At 34.1% G+C, this 16,025-nt stretch overlaps 1 protein-coding gene across 3 annotated transcripts in view; it reads right to left on the reverse strand.

The window, feature by feature from the left end:
* EEF1AKMT2 (EEF1A lysine methyltransferase 2) overlaps positions 1-16,025 on the reverse strand; it is a 202,441-nt gene that overhangs the window by 178,442 nt on the left and 7,974 nt on the right. For all 3 annotated transcript variants that reach the window (XR_008616176.1, XR_008616178.1, XM_028481374.2), the window contains exons 4-5: positions 6,593-6,700; positions 3,220-3,436 (exon numbers count right to left, since the gene is read on the reverse strand). Coding sequence is in view for 1 of the 3 variants with exons in the window: in XM_028481374.2 (XP_028337175.2) it covers positions 3,220-3,436; positions 6,593-6,700 (325 nt within the window). In the remaining 2 variants the exon portion in view is untranslated. The remainder of the gene's footprint in view (positions 1-3,219; positions 3,437-6,592; positions 6,701-16,025) is intronic.

Here is a 16,025-nt window from a genome sequence, read left to right on the forward strand (position 1 = left end):
AAAAAAAAAAAAAAAAAAAAAAAAGTCCTGGAGACGGATGGTGGCAATGGCTGCACAACAATAAGAATGTACTTAATGCCACAGAACTATAAACTTAAAAATGGCTAAACAGTAAATTTTATGTTATATATATTTTACCACAATAAAAAAAGAGTTTGTAACCAAAGATCAAGATCCAAACTGAACCGAACTTGGGAAGGTAAGGAAGTAGTAACTTTCAAAGCAGCACAGGGTGATTTCTTTTTGTTTTTTGTTTTTTTTACCTTAACATGTATTCAAAAATCCTGGGTTCAAGTCCCAGCTCTACCACTTACTAGGTGAAAGGTTACTAGATTAAGGTCAATTTACCTTAACCAGAATCCTCAATTTCTATGCAAGGAGGTTACAGGTATCACTGCCCCTATCTAACTTACAGTAATTTTGTGAAGATTAAAATAAGAATATGTGGTGTTCTCCTAACCTATAAAACAAAATGGAAATTTAATGTTTTATTATTCTGTTTTCTAAAAATAAGACGAATAAGGGTGGAAGGTTGGTTAACTCTTAGTTAACCATGGTTTTCTCTCAGTAATGGGACTATCAGTTTGGGAGAGTTCTTTTTCTTTTGGGGGAGAAGGTGTCTGCATTTTCTAAGTTTCCATGTCTTGAGCTAAAGCTCAAATATCTCTTGTAAACAGAAGAAAATGCTTAAATGGATATACACTATTGTATCAATTGGTTTTTTTATACTTTGCTTCATAATTCATATTCTTAATCAAGCTTCACCAAATCTTAACAAATAACTAAATATTAACATACTCACTAAAAACTGATCATGAGAAAACTTCTCCAAAGAAGGCCAGGCCTTTTAAATAATACGATACATTTTAATGCTAAAAAATGGAGCCACTGTGATGGGTACATGGGTACACACTCATATTTGTATTCTGAAATTTTACATATGCCTAAAATATTTCATAATAAAAATTCTCAGGAGAAAATGGAGCTGTCTGGGTGAATTTTCTAGGACTAATCTTTTAACTCCCTGGACTAACCCTACAGAATTTAAGTTTTATATTTCAGTAGATAATACATCAAAATGTTGATGTATTATCAACAATACAAAGTGGTTGTATACCAGAGATAGATAACAAATTTTAATTATTTTAATCTATATACTTATGTGTTGAGGTTACTGATATTTTAAAATTTTTTTCATAATGAATCTGATTACTTTTGCAGTAAGATAGGTTTGGGGGTTTTTTAAATTCACTAGTTGTAAGAAAGTCAAGTTCCTTGGACATCAGATTAGAATATCCTAGTGTCTGCCAAATGATTAAGTAATCCTCACCAAAACAAACGGCAACACAAAATGTTTATATAAATAGGGCTACAAAAGAAAAATGAAAAATTCATTTCAACAGATTTATGAACATTTACATTTCAAATTAGGAAAGAAGCAAAGAACCTTAAAAAAATTAGTGAAGCAATCTTTATTCTATGCAAAAGGGACCATGGAAGTCAATCTTAAAAGCTAGTGACAAGCCCCTTGGCAGTGATGCATGGCAGTGTGTTCTGTTAAGTGTCCTGTATCTATCTAACTCCAAAAACCATTTTCTAAGAGAAGCATGCCTAGAAAAAATCTTCAATTGTATATAATTATTTCTTTAACATTTCCTGTTGTAACATTTCGCTTATTTAAATTCTGCATTAAGCTCTAAAACTGAACAGAAGTTAAAGAAGTTAAAGAATATATTCAGTAGTTCTCAGACACAGACACATTTTTAATCACTCTTTACAAGGCTAAAGTCTGTTCCTCATTATGAAAGACAGACAAATATGTTTTTGTCTGGTGGTTCCAGGGATAAAAGAGAACACCTGTATTTAAAATCCAGGAAAGGAACTTGGCCTACACAGTGTAACTTTGAGCATTTATTAAAACTGTCAAGCTTCAAGAAGAAAGACTATTGATACGGGGCCTCAATAGTTCTAAAGGAAACAAATTTAACATAGAAGATAATAAAATTAATGACATGAAATAAAAGACAATAAATCACATAATTCTTGTTTTCCAGAGGCAACAGTAATGAAGCTCACATTTCAAGCCTCAAACACTTCAAGTTTTACATTATATAACCTGCCAAAGCCATCGAATGCACACAAAAGGACATGTGTTAAGTGTTCTCCCTCCTACTGCTTACGCCCTTACTACCAAAAAGAAAACAAACTCTGAGATAAAGCGCATGCAATACAGTTATAAATTCATTTCCCATTAGCTTGTGACAACTGAGGTTCAAAATTTAACCACAAACTTAGTACCATATCACTTATTAATACTCCATCCTGAAAATTCTTCCCACTCCTTTAAAAAAAACAATACTAATCTGAAATGGAGTCTAAGGAAAAAACAAGCAAATATATAGTTACAGATTGTCAAGGTACTTTCCCAGAAAGTCCTGTGCACTGCATGAGAAAAGTGACAGGTGAAATAATCCTTAAACCATGCAAGAAACAGTCTTCCAAAGAGCTCAAAATATTTGTGTATGGATTAAAGATTCTCAATTCTTACAAGACCCCCATTTAGTAGACATAGCACTAATTATACTTTGCTAATGGGGCAAAACAGGATCCTGTCTTGGCACCAAAATCTTGCAAAAAGTAGAGATTTCCTCAAGAATTAATAGGTAGTAATTCTTCTAAGTTCCTACATTTTGTTTCTGTGCAATGCTAAAAAATAATATACACTGAAAACAAGAAGAAAAATCCTAAATATCTAAATGACCACTAGGCAAGACAAAGTATCTATAAAATGAAAACTCTCATACAAGACTTTAAAAAACACTACTACCATCTGCATTATATTATTACTAATTACCAGTATATCAGTACACTGAAGTCAGAAACACAATATATGCACTTTCTTTGTTTGATTCCCTAAATAACAGATTATATAGCTTAAACAAAGAACTTAATTTTTACAGGCTCATAAATTTTAGTACTTAACTGCCAGGATTTCTTGGAAAATTTTACAAAGGACTCTGGATCTCAACCAATATTATTTCTTTGTTCTTTGCTTATACAGTTAAAAGGACTACCATGGTTATTAACACAGAAGAAAAGCAGGCGACTCCCACAAATAAAAAAGTAAAATACTATAACACCATGGAAAAAAAAACAAAACTATTTAAGTGCATTAAACCTGAGGTAAGAACACATTTAAACAACATAACAGCCATTTACCTTCACTGAATTCATTTAGCAACTCTTCCTTGGTCCAATTACATGAGGTTATTAGAAAAAAGCCTTTCACTTTCAACACCCTGGAGAGAGATTTCACATATTGCTTCCTCTTTTCAACTGCATTGTCAGGATTAAGGCTTATGGCATCAAAAGTCCCTTTGTCAACACAAATATGAAATCCAGACAGTTTTGTGGAAGGGTTTAAAAAGTCTTCTACCTATATTAAAAATCAATGTCCACGTGAGAACAATTCACACACAATATGTACTGAGTTTAAGTAACAATCTGTAAAAAGTTACAGATAAAAAGAGCAATTACTTATGATGGCATTTTACATATAATAAACATTTTCAACTTTATAGCTAACTTTTATGTGCTTCATTCCAAGATCATTAAAGCTAAGATTAGTAAGCAAGACTGACAGTGTTTCCTGGACATTCCAAATCTCTACAAATTTGGAAACAAATCAAAGCCAGGTGTATTGCCTAATAATACCAGCACATAAATGGGGCTCACAAGCCTGTTTTATGAAAAAGTTATTTCTGTCAAAAAAGAATATTTGAAATATTTTTTTAATGACAAAAAAATATCTGGAACTCAAACAAGGCACTTGAAATAAGATGATTTGTAGCTGACATTACTAGCTGTACGACCTGAGGTAAACACGGTAAATCAAAAGTTCTTTTGCCTTGACTCAGCAGCTTACAAAGCAACTAATGGATACAACGAATGGCACAAAGCTTAAGAAATTAAAGGACTGTTTAAACTGCAATTACTTAACTTTATAAATATCATGCACTTCAGATTTTGAAAGTCATGTATCAGCATCTCATTCATTTTCAATAACTTCAATAACTTACTGATACTTTAGAAGCATTTGAAATAGTGATCTGCCCCAATTTCATAAAATATTCAAAATAATTTGCCAACAAACTTAATTCTGAAAAGCTGCTTTGAAAAAGTAATTACGAAATTAGCTCATGATTATTCATATAAACTTAAAATAATCATAAATAGTGTATTATCTAAAACTCTTATTGTTTTACTTGAAAATGTGTATTGCATGTTTACATACATTTGAACATAGGTTTCCTGCCCCTGCCTCACATCAAAGTATTCATTACACCTGAAGCAAAATAATGACTACCACTCTTAAGAATGAAGCTTGGAGAAGTTCCTATCCTAAATGCCTATATAAAAGTATTCATTTAGTGGGACTTCCCTGGTGGCGCAGTGGTTAAGAATCTGCCTGCCAATGCAGGGCACCTGGGTTTGAACCCTGGTCCGGGAGGATCCCACATGCTGTGGAGCAACTAAGCCCACATGCCACAACTACTGAGCCTGCGCTCTAGAACCCGCGCGAGCCACAGCTACTGAAGCCCGCAGGCCTAGGGCCCGTGCTCCACAACGAGAAGCCACCACAGTGAGAAGCCCGCGCACCGCAATGAAGAGTAGCCCCCGCTCACGGCAACTAGAGAAAGCCCGTGTGCAGCAACGAAGACCCACCACAGCCAAAAATAAATAAATGAATAAATTTAAAAATAAATTTATCTTAAAAGTATTCATTTATTCAACAGATATTTCATAGACACCTATTATATGCAGGAACTTTTCAGGCCCCGGGACTATAACTGCAAACAAAGCAAAAAAGGTCCCTGGGGCTTCCCTGGTGGCGCAGTGGTTGAGAATCTGCCTGCCAATGCAGGGGACACGGGTTCGAGCCCTGTTCTGGGAAGATCCCACATGCCATGGAGCAACTAGGCCCGTGAGCCACAATTACTGAGCCTGCGAGTCTGGAGCCTGTGCTCTGCAACAAGAGAGGCCACGATGGTGAGAGGCCCGCACACCGCAATGAAGAGTGGCCCCCACTTGCTGCAACTAGAGAAGGCCCTCGCACAGAAACGAAGACCCAACACAGCCATAAATAAATAAATAAATAAAAATTAAAAAACGAAAAACAAAAAACTGGAGAGTCTCAGGGTTCTCTCATAGGCCTTTAAAAAAAAAAAAAGGTCCCTGTATGAGAATATATCTCATATTCTCTAAAAGGAGAGGCAAACAATAAATAAGCCAACCAAATTATTTCAGATAAAGTGCTATGAAGAAAAAAAAGAATAATGAAGACAGTGAGTAACTGGGAGGAGAAATGTTTTGGAAAAGGTAGTCAGGCAAGACCTCTTTAAGAAGGCGATATTTGAGCAGAGATCAGAATGATGAGAATGAGCCAAACAAACTAAGATCTGGGGCAAGAACATTCTAGGCAGAGAGCAGCAGGTATAAAGACTGGAGAAAAACAGGGCTGACATGTATCAGGAGCGGAAAGAAAGCCAGTGTGACTGGAGTACTGGTGATAAAGAAGGAAAGAGGTAAGAAATGAGGGGCTTTGTAAGGCTGGGTGGGCGTTCAGATCCCATTCTGAATGCAACGGGGAAGCCCTTGGAGGCTTGTGAGCAAGGAAGTGACACAAGCTGATTTATATTTAAAAACTAACTCTGGGTACCCTGTGGTAATGGACAGCAGGGTGGCAAGAGTGGAAACGGGAAGGCTAAGTAAGAGGCTACTACAGTCATCTAAGTGAGAAATAATGGTGGCTTGGATCTGGGAGGTAGCAGTGGAAATATCAAGAAATGATCACATTCCTGATATACTCTGAAGATAAAACCAACAAAATTGGCTATAGGATTTTTTGTTGTTGTTGGCGCCTTGAGGCTTTCAGGATCCTTGTTCTCCGACCAGGGAGTGAACCCGGACCACAGCAGTAAAAGCGCCAAGTCCTAACCACTGGACTGCCAGGGAATTCCCTGTTATAGGATTTTAAGGAAAGAGTGGGTAGGGGATGGGAGGTGAGTGAGAAGTATAAGGAAGAAACCAAGCATTTCATTTTGGACCAATTAAAGAGTCTTTTATCTATCCAAGAAGAACTATAGTATAAGCAGTGTTTATATAATTCTAGAGCTCAAAGGAGAAGCCTGGGATAAAAATATAAATGCAAGAGTCATCATCTCCTCACGATCAGAGGGCAAAACATAAATTGAGTAATCTTTGGTGGCATTATACTACTTTAGGCATTTACAACTTTTTGATCTAGTTAATCCGAAGTTAGCTATTATTTGTGTGTATTTGCAAAAATAAAGAGCGAGAGAAAGAATAAACATACCTGCACACAAGGAAGAGGAGAAAATAACTTTCCCAAACTGACTAGACTGAAAATTTTAATACTGTTACTTAAAAAGTATCATTTTGGATTATTTATGATTGACCCTTAATTTATGAGCTCAAAGATGTCAGCGAATTAATATACTTCAGAAACATTTAAACTTTATAACTCATTGTAAATAAAAATAACAGTTACAGTAATATAAATAATAGTTACCTTCAACTTAATGTTAGATAAACCTTCTTTCTCTATAATATTTCCAGAAAGCTGTATTGCAGAAGGAGAGTAATCAATTCCAGTAATATTAGAGAAACCAAATTTTGCCTAGGGACAGAGAAATAATGTTATACTTTAGTTTTCAGAAGTTTTAAATACTGTTTTACCTATGAATTATAATATTTCTTTAGGACTGGGACTGTTTTTTTTTTTAATATATCAAATGACATATACCATCCAATAATCTAAAATGTTTAAATTTTATTGTAGAATCTAAATAGAAACTAAAAGTTTAAATTTATATAATGTGACAATTTATTCTTTTATAATATTTGATTTTTTTCAAAAGGAAATTCATTTTCTTAAAGACAACGAGAATATATGCGTATTTCGGCCCTAAAGTAGAAAAATGTAGTATTAACTTCTAATGCTGATATGCTTTAATTCACACAAAAATCTGTCATAGATTTTACTTAACACAATTAAGTTACATGAATAAATTAAATGCATATGTAGTAAGTTCTTGCTTTTAAAAATTTTCCTTCAGTGTACTTATAAATCATGCAATGCTCCACCAACCACGTGATCATTAACCACCTTACATTTGTATAGTATTTTTTCGTTTTTGAAATATTTCATACATCCCAATAGACCTTTACAAAAAACCTGTGAGATAAATTGGGCAGGTATTCATACCCCCAAAGAGTTAAAGAAAGCTCACTGGACTTAAGAGGTTTGAGACTAAACCTGCAGTCCAGCTGTTTACTAACCATATTAACCCATCTAAGGGTGTGTGGAGCCTGAGGCAGAAGCATGATGGCCTCTGGTTTTCACCCCTAACTATGCTGAACATTGTTAGACCAATCAGACTAAATAAAATTTCAAAGGAAATTTGAAGAAGAACAGAAGTTGCAAAGTAAAGTGTAGCCTGAAATTCTCTTCCAGCTCTTCACCATTTACTAAATGGTTACTTCCTTCAAAACTACTTAACCTACTCCAACACCATCCACTTAAGACTTTAGACTTTTCAACCCCTAAGTGACTGATTCCTAATCTAAACTCAAGTAACACAACAATTATTTTCCACAGAGCATTTTGCTCCCTTTGATCATTTTTATTTTTAGTCTTAAGGTCTAATATTCCTTCTTTGATGCCAACCTCCTATTCTTTTAGTGATCTCAATCCATATTCTTCAAGATCTTCATTTTCTCCCAGTTTCCCTCATTTATCAGACCTAGAATGCAGGATGATTCTATTAATTGACTCTTACCAGTTCCTTCTTCTCCAAGCCTGTTTATTCTTCCCTTAGAATTTATAAAAATCATATGTAGATGTTTTAAGTTTCTAGAGCAATCATCCTCAAACTACTGCCAACATTTTTCACATTCAATATCTGGCACTCAGTGAGAAATACGCAGACATTCAAGGAAATAATGACGAAAAACCAAAGGGAAAAAACTTACATTAGAAAAAGACCCACAGGAGACTCAAATAAAAGAATGATCAGAAACATATTTAAAAAACTGAAATACATGACAATTTGGAGAATTGTGACAGAACTGAAAACTATAACAAACAAACATACAAATAAGATAATTTTAAAATGCAATGATTAAATTAAGATACTCAAGGATGGGCTTGATAGCAGATTGGACACACACAAACAAAATAGTGAAGTGGAAGAAAAGTCAGAAGAAAATACCACTTTAAGCACAGAATGACAGAAGGATGGAAAATTTAAAACAGGAAAGAACATAAAAGATATAATATGGCACAGAGTATAAGATCTAAATATATATAATAGGAGTCTTAGAAAAAAAGGAAATAAGAATAGGGCAGAAGAGAAAATGACATATGACTGAGAACTTTCTAATTTTGAAAAAGGATCCCAAGCCACAGATTCAAGAAGCACTATAAACTCAAGGCATGATAAAAACAAAAATAGTATAGTATAATATATATCTGATAAAACATATAATTTATATTATATACAAATAGTATAATGTATCTGATGAAAACCAAAATCAGAAAAATCTCAAAAGCATTCAGGGAGTGGGGTGGGGGATACAATGTGACAGATTACCTGCAAAATACCAACAGTAAGACTGACGGCTGGCAATAAGTCATAAAGAATGGAAGCCAGAAAACAACAAAAGGAAAATGTCAATCTAAAATTATATACCCAGCAAAAAAAAAAAAAAGTATGTGTGTGTGTGTGTGTGTGTGTGTGTGTGTGTATCCATCAAAATTGTAGGCGGTCACTGAAAAAGCACCAAATATAAGCAATGATTCTTAGCATGACAAAAATACAGAAAACTAAACATTATGTGTCACATAGGCAAATACACATGACCACCTATTAAATTTACTTGTTTTAAAAAAACTGAATTTGATAAAAATCTATGGATCAGAGGTAAACAAACCTTTTCTTTAAAGGAACAGAGCATAAATATTTTACACTTTTCTAGTCATACAATCCCTGTCACAACTACTCAACTCTACTACTGTAGCACATAAGCAGCTACAGACAAAGCTGTATTCCAAGAAATATTTATAAAAACAGGGGAAGCCTAGATTTGACTCATAAACTAGTTTGCTGACCCTTATTCTAGATTTAACTTCCAACCTACAGAAAACACAGGGGACAGAAAACATGTTAAATACTACTACAGAAATGCAATTAGAAAGTCCACACTGTGGTAAATCATTTGGGACTAATAAACTACCTTCTACAACAAATAAATCACCAAGTTACATAAAGAAAAAATGTAGGGAGAACTTAAAAGAGCCTTAGGAGACTATCAGCCAACTGCAATATGTGGACTCAACAACAGAATGGAAATGACAGAAGAAAAATCAATGAACTTGAAGACACATCAATACTAGTTATCAAATCTAATCAACAGAGAAAAATAATTGGAAAAAAATGAACAGGTCCCAAAGCTTCAGGGACCTGTGGGACAATACAAAGAGGCTTAACGTTGATATTTACAGACTCTCAAAAGGAAAGGAGAATGTGATTCAGGGGGAAAAAAAAAATTGAAAACATAAAGGCTGAAAACATCCCAAATTTGGCAAAAGACTTAAGTTCTCAGATTCAAAAAGCTCAGTGAACCCCAAAAAGGATAAGGAGAAAGAAATCCAAGCAGCAGTACATCATAATTAAACTGGTAAAAATTAAAAGACAATGGAAAAAATCTTGAAAGCATCTAGAAAACTGATGCATTACTTACAGGAACACAACAATTCAGACGACTAATGATTTCTCATCAAAAACTATGGAGGTCACACAACATTTTTAAAGTACTGAAAGAACAGTTAATTCAGAATTCTATATTCAGCAAAAACATCCCTCAGGAATGAAGGTGAGATAAAGACATTCTCAGGTGAAGAAATGCTAAGAAAATTTCTTGCCAGGAAAGCTGCTCTAAAATCATTCCTGAAGGAAGTTCTTTAGACAGAAGGTAAATAATACCAAAACAAAAAAACTTGGAAGATCAGGAATGAAGAAAAAAGCTGCGAAAGTAAATGTCTGTGTTAACATAATTAACTACTGTTCTCCTTTGAAAGGAAATATTATAGCATTATCCTACAGGATTTTCAATGTAAAGGTAATATTTAAGACAACTGCAATATAAAGAAGGGAAGATTAAAAAACTCACAGGTGGTTAAGGTTTTCCACATACCACATGGAACGGTAAAACACTGATTCTAAGTAGATTGTGTAAATGATGTATATTATAATCAGACATTAACCACTAAAAAAGCCAAAAAGATATAGTCATTACAGCAACCACTAAAGAAACTATACAAAGACATTTATACAAATAGATATATCTAATTAAAATGGAATACTAAAAAATGTTCAAATAAACCAAAATAAGCAGGAAAGGAGAAAGGGAAGAATGAAAAAACAGAGGTAACAAGAGAAAAGAAATAATAAAATGGTAGACCTAAATCCAAATGTTCTAAATATACCAATTAAAGGATAGAGATTATTAGAAAGGATAAAAAAACATGACCCAACTATATGCTGGCTACAAGAAACTCACTTCAAATATAATGATATAGGCTGGTTCAAAGAGAAAGAATAGAAAAGGATATACCATGCAAAAACTAATTTTAAAAAGTTGAACTTCACACCCACAAGGATGGCTACAATCAAAAAGATAATAAAAAGCGTTGGTGAGAATATGGAAAAATTGGAACTCACATACAGTGTGCATGGAAGTGTATAATGGTGTAGCCACTGTGAAAACAATCTAGCAATTTCTCAAAAGGTTAAATATACAGTAACCATATGAACCTGGGTATATACCCAAGAGAAATGAAAACATATGTCCACACAAAAACTTATACATGAATTTTCACAGCAGCATTTTTCATAATAGCCGAAAAGCAGAAACAACTTAAATGTCCATCAACTGGCGAGTGGAAAAACAATATGTGGTAAACCCATCCAACAGAATATTAATTGGACAAGAAGAGGAAAAAAGTATTGATACATGCTACAATATGGATGAACTTTGAGAACATTATGTTAAATGAAAGAAGCCAGACACAAAAGACTACATATTGATGATTCCATTTATATGAAATGACCAGAATAGACAAAATCCACAGACACAGAATGTAGATTAGTGGTTGCCAGGGGTTGAAGGGAATGGGGAATAAGGAGTGAACGATAATGAATATAAGGTTTCTTCCTGGGGTGATGAAAATCTTCAGGAATTAAAATAGTGGCGATGGTTGTACAAATTTGTGAATATACTAAAAACCACTTTCAAAAAAAAAAAAAAAACCACTTTCAAAGGGTAGATTTTATGGTATGTGGATTATATCTCAATTTTTTTAAAAAGCTGGAGTGGCTTTATTATTAGCATCAAAATAAAATCAAAGTAAAGAAAACTACCAATGTTAAAGAGGAACATTATACAATAAACGGGTCAATTCATCAATACACAAACACATACAATCCTAAATGTGTATCCTCTGAACAACAGAGTTTGAAAATACATGTAGCAAAAACTGACAGAAATAAAAGTTAAAATAGACAAATCTACCAATATGGTCAGACACTTCAACATTACTATTTCCATAATTAATAGAACTAATAGACAGAAAATCAGTAAAGGTATAGAAATGAACAACACCATCAAACACCGTAAGTCTAGTTAACATATACAGAATACTCTATCCAGTAACAGCAGAATACACATTTTTTTCAAGTGCACATGAAACAGTCACCAAGATGGATATATCCTGGATCATAAAACAAAGTAACACATCTAAAAGAATTTAAATCATACAAAGTATGTTCTCTGACATAATCAAATTAGACTAGAAGTCAAAAGCACAAAGAGAAAAATCCACAACATGTGGAAATTAAACAACAGAATTCTAAATAATCTGGATCAAAGAAGAAAATTAGAGAATTCCCTGGTGGTCCAGTGGTTAGGACTCCACACTTTTCAGAACCAGAGGCCTGGGTTCAATCCCTGGTTGGGGAACTAAGATCCCGCAAGACTCAAGGCACAGCCAAAAAAAAAAAAAAGAAGAAAAGAAAAATACAGCATATCAAAATTTGTATGGTGCAGGAGCACCTACAGGAAAATTTATAGCATTTATATCATTAAATGTTTACATGAGGAAAGAAGGAAAGTCCCAAATCAATAATCTAAGCTTCTACCTTAAGAAGCTAGAAAAAAAAGAACAAGAATAAATTAAAAGTAAAAAGAATGAAAAAATAATAAAATTAAGAACAGAACTCATTGAAATTGAAACATAAAAGCAAGAGAAAGTCAATGAAAACAAAAGCAAATTTTTATAAAAGACAGAAAAAATGAATCTCTAGCATCACTATCAAAGAAAAAGAGAGAGAAGACACAAGTTACCAACATTAGGAATGAACAAGGGGATTTCAATACAGACCCAACAGACTTTAAAAGGATAATAAGAGAATACTGTGCAGAACTCTATACACACAAATTCACAATGGACTAATTCCTCAAATAACCACAAACCACGCAAACTCACTCAAATGAAATAAATAACCTAAATAGGACTGTGACTATTAAAGAAATTTAATTCATATTTTAAACCTTCAGAAAAGAAATCTCCAGGTTAAATGGTTTAATTGCAAATTCTACCAAACACTCAAGAAGAAATAACACTAGTGCTACACAGTATCTTAAAAAAATTTAAAAAGGAGGGAATTCTTCCCCACTCATTTTTTAAGGCCATCAATGCCCTGAGGCCAAAACCAAATAAAGATAATACAGGACTGCAGGGAAACTGCAGACCAACATCCCTCAAGAATACAGATGTAGGGAATTCCCTGGCAGTCCAGTGGTTAAGACTTCACCTTCCAATGAAGGGGGTGTGGGTTCAATCCCTGGTCGAGCTAAGATCCCACATGCCTAGCGGCCAAAAAACCAAAACATAAAACAGAAGCAACATTGTAACAAATTCAATAAAGACTTTAAAAATGGTCCACATCAAAAAAAAAAAAAAGGTCCACATCAAAATAATCCTTTTTTAAAATTAATTAATTTATTTATTTGGTTGTGCCAGGTCTTAGTTGTGGCAGGCAGGCTCCTTAGTTGTGGCATGCGAACTCTTAGTTGTGGCATGCATGTGGGATCTAGTTCCCTGACCAGGGATCCAACCCGGGTCCCCTTGCACTGGGAGTGCAGAGTCTTATCCATTGTGCCACCAGGGAAGTCCCCAAAAAAAAGCTTAAAAAAAAAATACAGATTTAAAAGTTCTCAACAAAAAAGTAACAAATTGAATCTAGCAATATAGAAACAGAATTATACATTATGACCAAATGGGGCTTATTCCACAAGTGCAATACTGGTTCAATATCTGAAAATCAATTAAAATAATCTACCATATTAACAGTCTAAAGAAAAAAAAACCTCATGATTATATTCACTGATGCAAAAAAAATTTATTTTATTTTATTATTTTTTTAACGAAATTCAAGAAATACATCCTAGAAATACAAGGGAACTTCTTCAACCTGATAAAGGGCATCTAATAAAATCCTGCAGCTAACATCATCCTTAATGGTGAAAAACTGAAGACTTTCCCCCTAAGATGGGAACAAGGCAGGAATGTGCCATCACCAGTCCTAGTCAGTATTGTATTGGAAGACCTAGGTAGTGTAATCAGGCAAGAAAAAAAAAAAGGCATGCATATTGGAAAGAATGAAATAAAACTGTCCCTATTCACAAATGGCATGACTGTCTACATAGAAAATCCCAGAAAATCCATTTAAACCTCCTAGAACTAATAATATGCAAGATTACAGGATACGAAGGCAATACAAAAATCAACCATATTTCTAGCAAAAAACAATTGGAAACTGAATTTCAAAAAGCAATACCATTTTAAATACTCCAAAAAAAATACATAGGTATAAGTCTAAAAAATATGCACAGGACCTGCATGCTGAATGAAAACCAAAAAATGCTGAGGAAAGAAATCCAGGAAGACCTAAATAAATGAATAGACACACCATGTTCATGAATTGGAAGACTCAAGATAGTAAAGATGTCGATTCTCCCCAAATCATAGATTTAGCTCAATTTCAATGAAATTTTCAGCATGGATTCTTTTGTAGATATTTACAAACTAATTCTTAAACTTATTTGGAAAGGTAAAGAAACTAGAATGGCCAATACAACATTTCAAAAAAAATAAAGTTGAGAGAATCACACTACCCAACTTTAAGATTTACTAAAAAGCTATACTAATCAAGATAGCATCCAGAGGATGTCACCATGAATTCTTCCAAACATTTAAGAAAGAAACAAAGCTAATCTTACAAAAATCCTCTGAAAAAAGTAAAAACACAGACAAGTCTCATCTCATTTTATTAGACCAGCATAACCTTGATACAAAAACTTTACATTAAAATTGCCAAGTAAGCACAACTAGACAGCCCTCATGCCGCAACAAAAGATCCCACATGCTGCAACTAAGACCCGATGCGGCCAAAAATAAAGTAAATAAATAAATATTTTTAAAAATAAAAAAATAAAAATAAAATTGCAAGTGAGGAAAATTACTGGCTAATCTCTCTCATGAAGCTATATAATTCCTAAGTAGAATACTACCAAATCAAATCCAACAATATATGAAAAGGATAATACACCACAATCAAACTTGGTTTACTTCAGGAATGGAAATTTGTTATAACATTGAACAATCACTACAATTATCTCAATAAAAATGTCAATTAAAAAAAAAAACTGAGGGGCTTTCCTGGTGGTGCAGTGGTTAAGAATCTGCCTGCCAATGCAGGGGACACGGGTTCGAGCCCTGGTCCCGAAAGATCCTACATGCCGCAGAGCAACTAAGCCCGTGCACCACAACTACTGAGCCTGTGCTCTAGAGCCCATGAGCCACAACTACTGAGCCTGCGTGCCACAACTACTGAAGCCCACGCACCTAGAGCCCATGCTCCGCAACAAGACAAGCCACCTCAATGAGAAGCCCACACACCGCAACAAAGAGTAGCCCCCGCTCACCATAACTAGAGAAAGCCTGCACACAGCAACAAAGACCCAACACAGCCAAAAATAAATAAATAAATAAATAAATTTTTTAAAAATTGAGGACCCCCACCAAAATCAATCAATTCAACTAACAGAATCAAGAAGAAAAATCATCTAATCATTTAATATTCATATCAATGAATATTAAAGAAAGCAACTGATCGAGTTCAACAACCATTATGATTAAAAACTCTTAACAAACTAGAATATAAAGGAACAGCCTCAATCTGGATGACTACCTATAAAAACCTAGAGCTAACATCATATTTAACAGTGAAATATTAGAAGCTTTCCTCTTCTAATTGGCAGTGTTAGAAGGCTATCTGCCTTCACAATTTCTATTCAATGTTGACCTAGAGACTGCACAGCATTTTAATAAACAAAATATTAAGAATGGAATAGAAGAAATACAACTACTATTTACACATGACATTACAGTCTTTATAGAAAATCCAAAAGAATCTATAAATAAATTATTAGAATTAATGTGACTTACTAGATACAAGATCAATATAAAAATCTATTGTACTTATACATGGTAGCAATAAACTATTAGAAAATAAAATTAAAAGCATAACAATAATAATCACACACAAAAAAAATTCTAGGAATCAACCAAGAAAAAATACCGGGTTGGCCAAAAAGTTGTTCTGGTTATTTGGGGTTTTTTTAAATAAATTTATTTATTTATTTTTGGCTGCTTTGGGTCTTCGTTGCTGTGCGTGGGCTTTCTCTAGTTGCGGTGAGCGGGGGCTACTCTTCGTTGTGGCGCGCAGGCTTCTCATTGAGGTAGCTTCTCTTGTTGCGGAGCATGGGCTCTAGGCGCGCGGGCTTCAGTAGTTGTGGCGCGCAGGCTCAGCAGTTGTGGC

The sequence above is a fragment of the Physeter macrocephalus genome, chromosome 20 (assembly GCF_002837175.3).
Source record: "Physeter macrocephalus isolate SW-GA chromosome 20, ASM283717v5, whole genome shotgun sequence".
NCBI classification, from domain to species: domain Eukaryota; kingdom Metazoa; phylum Chordata; class Mammalia; order Artiodactyla; family Physeteridae; genus Physeter; species Physeter macrocephalus.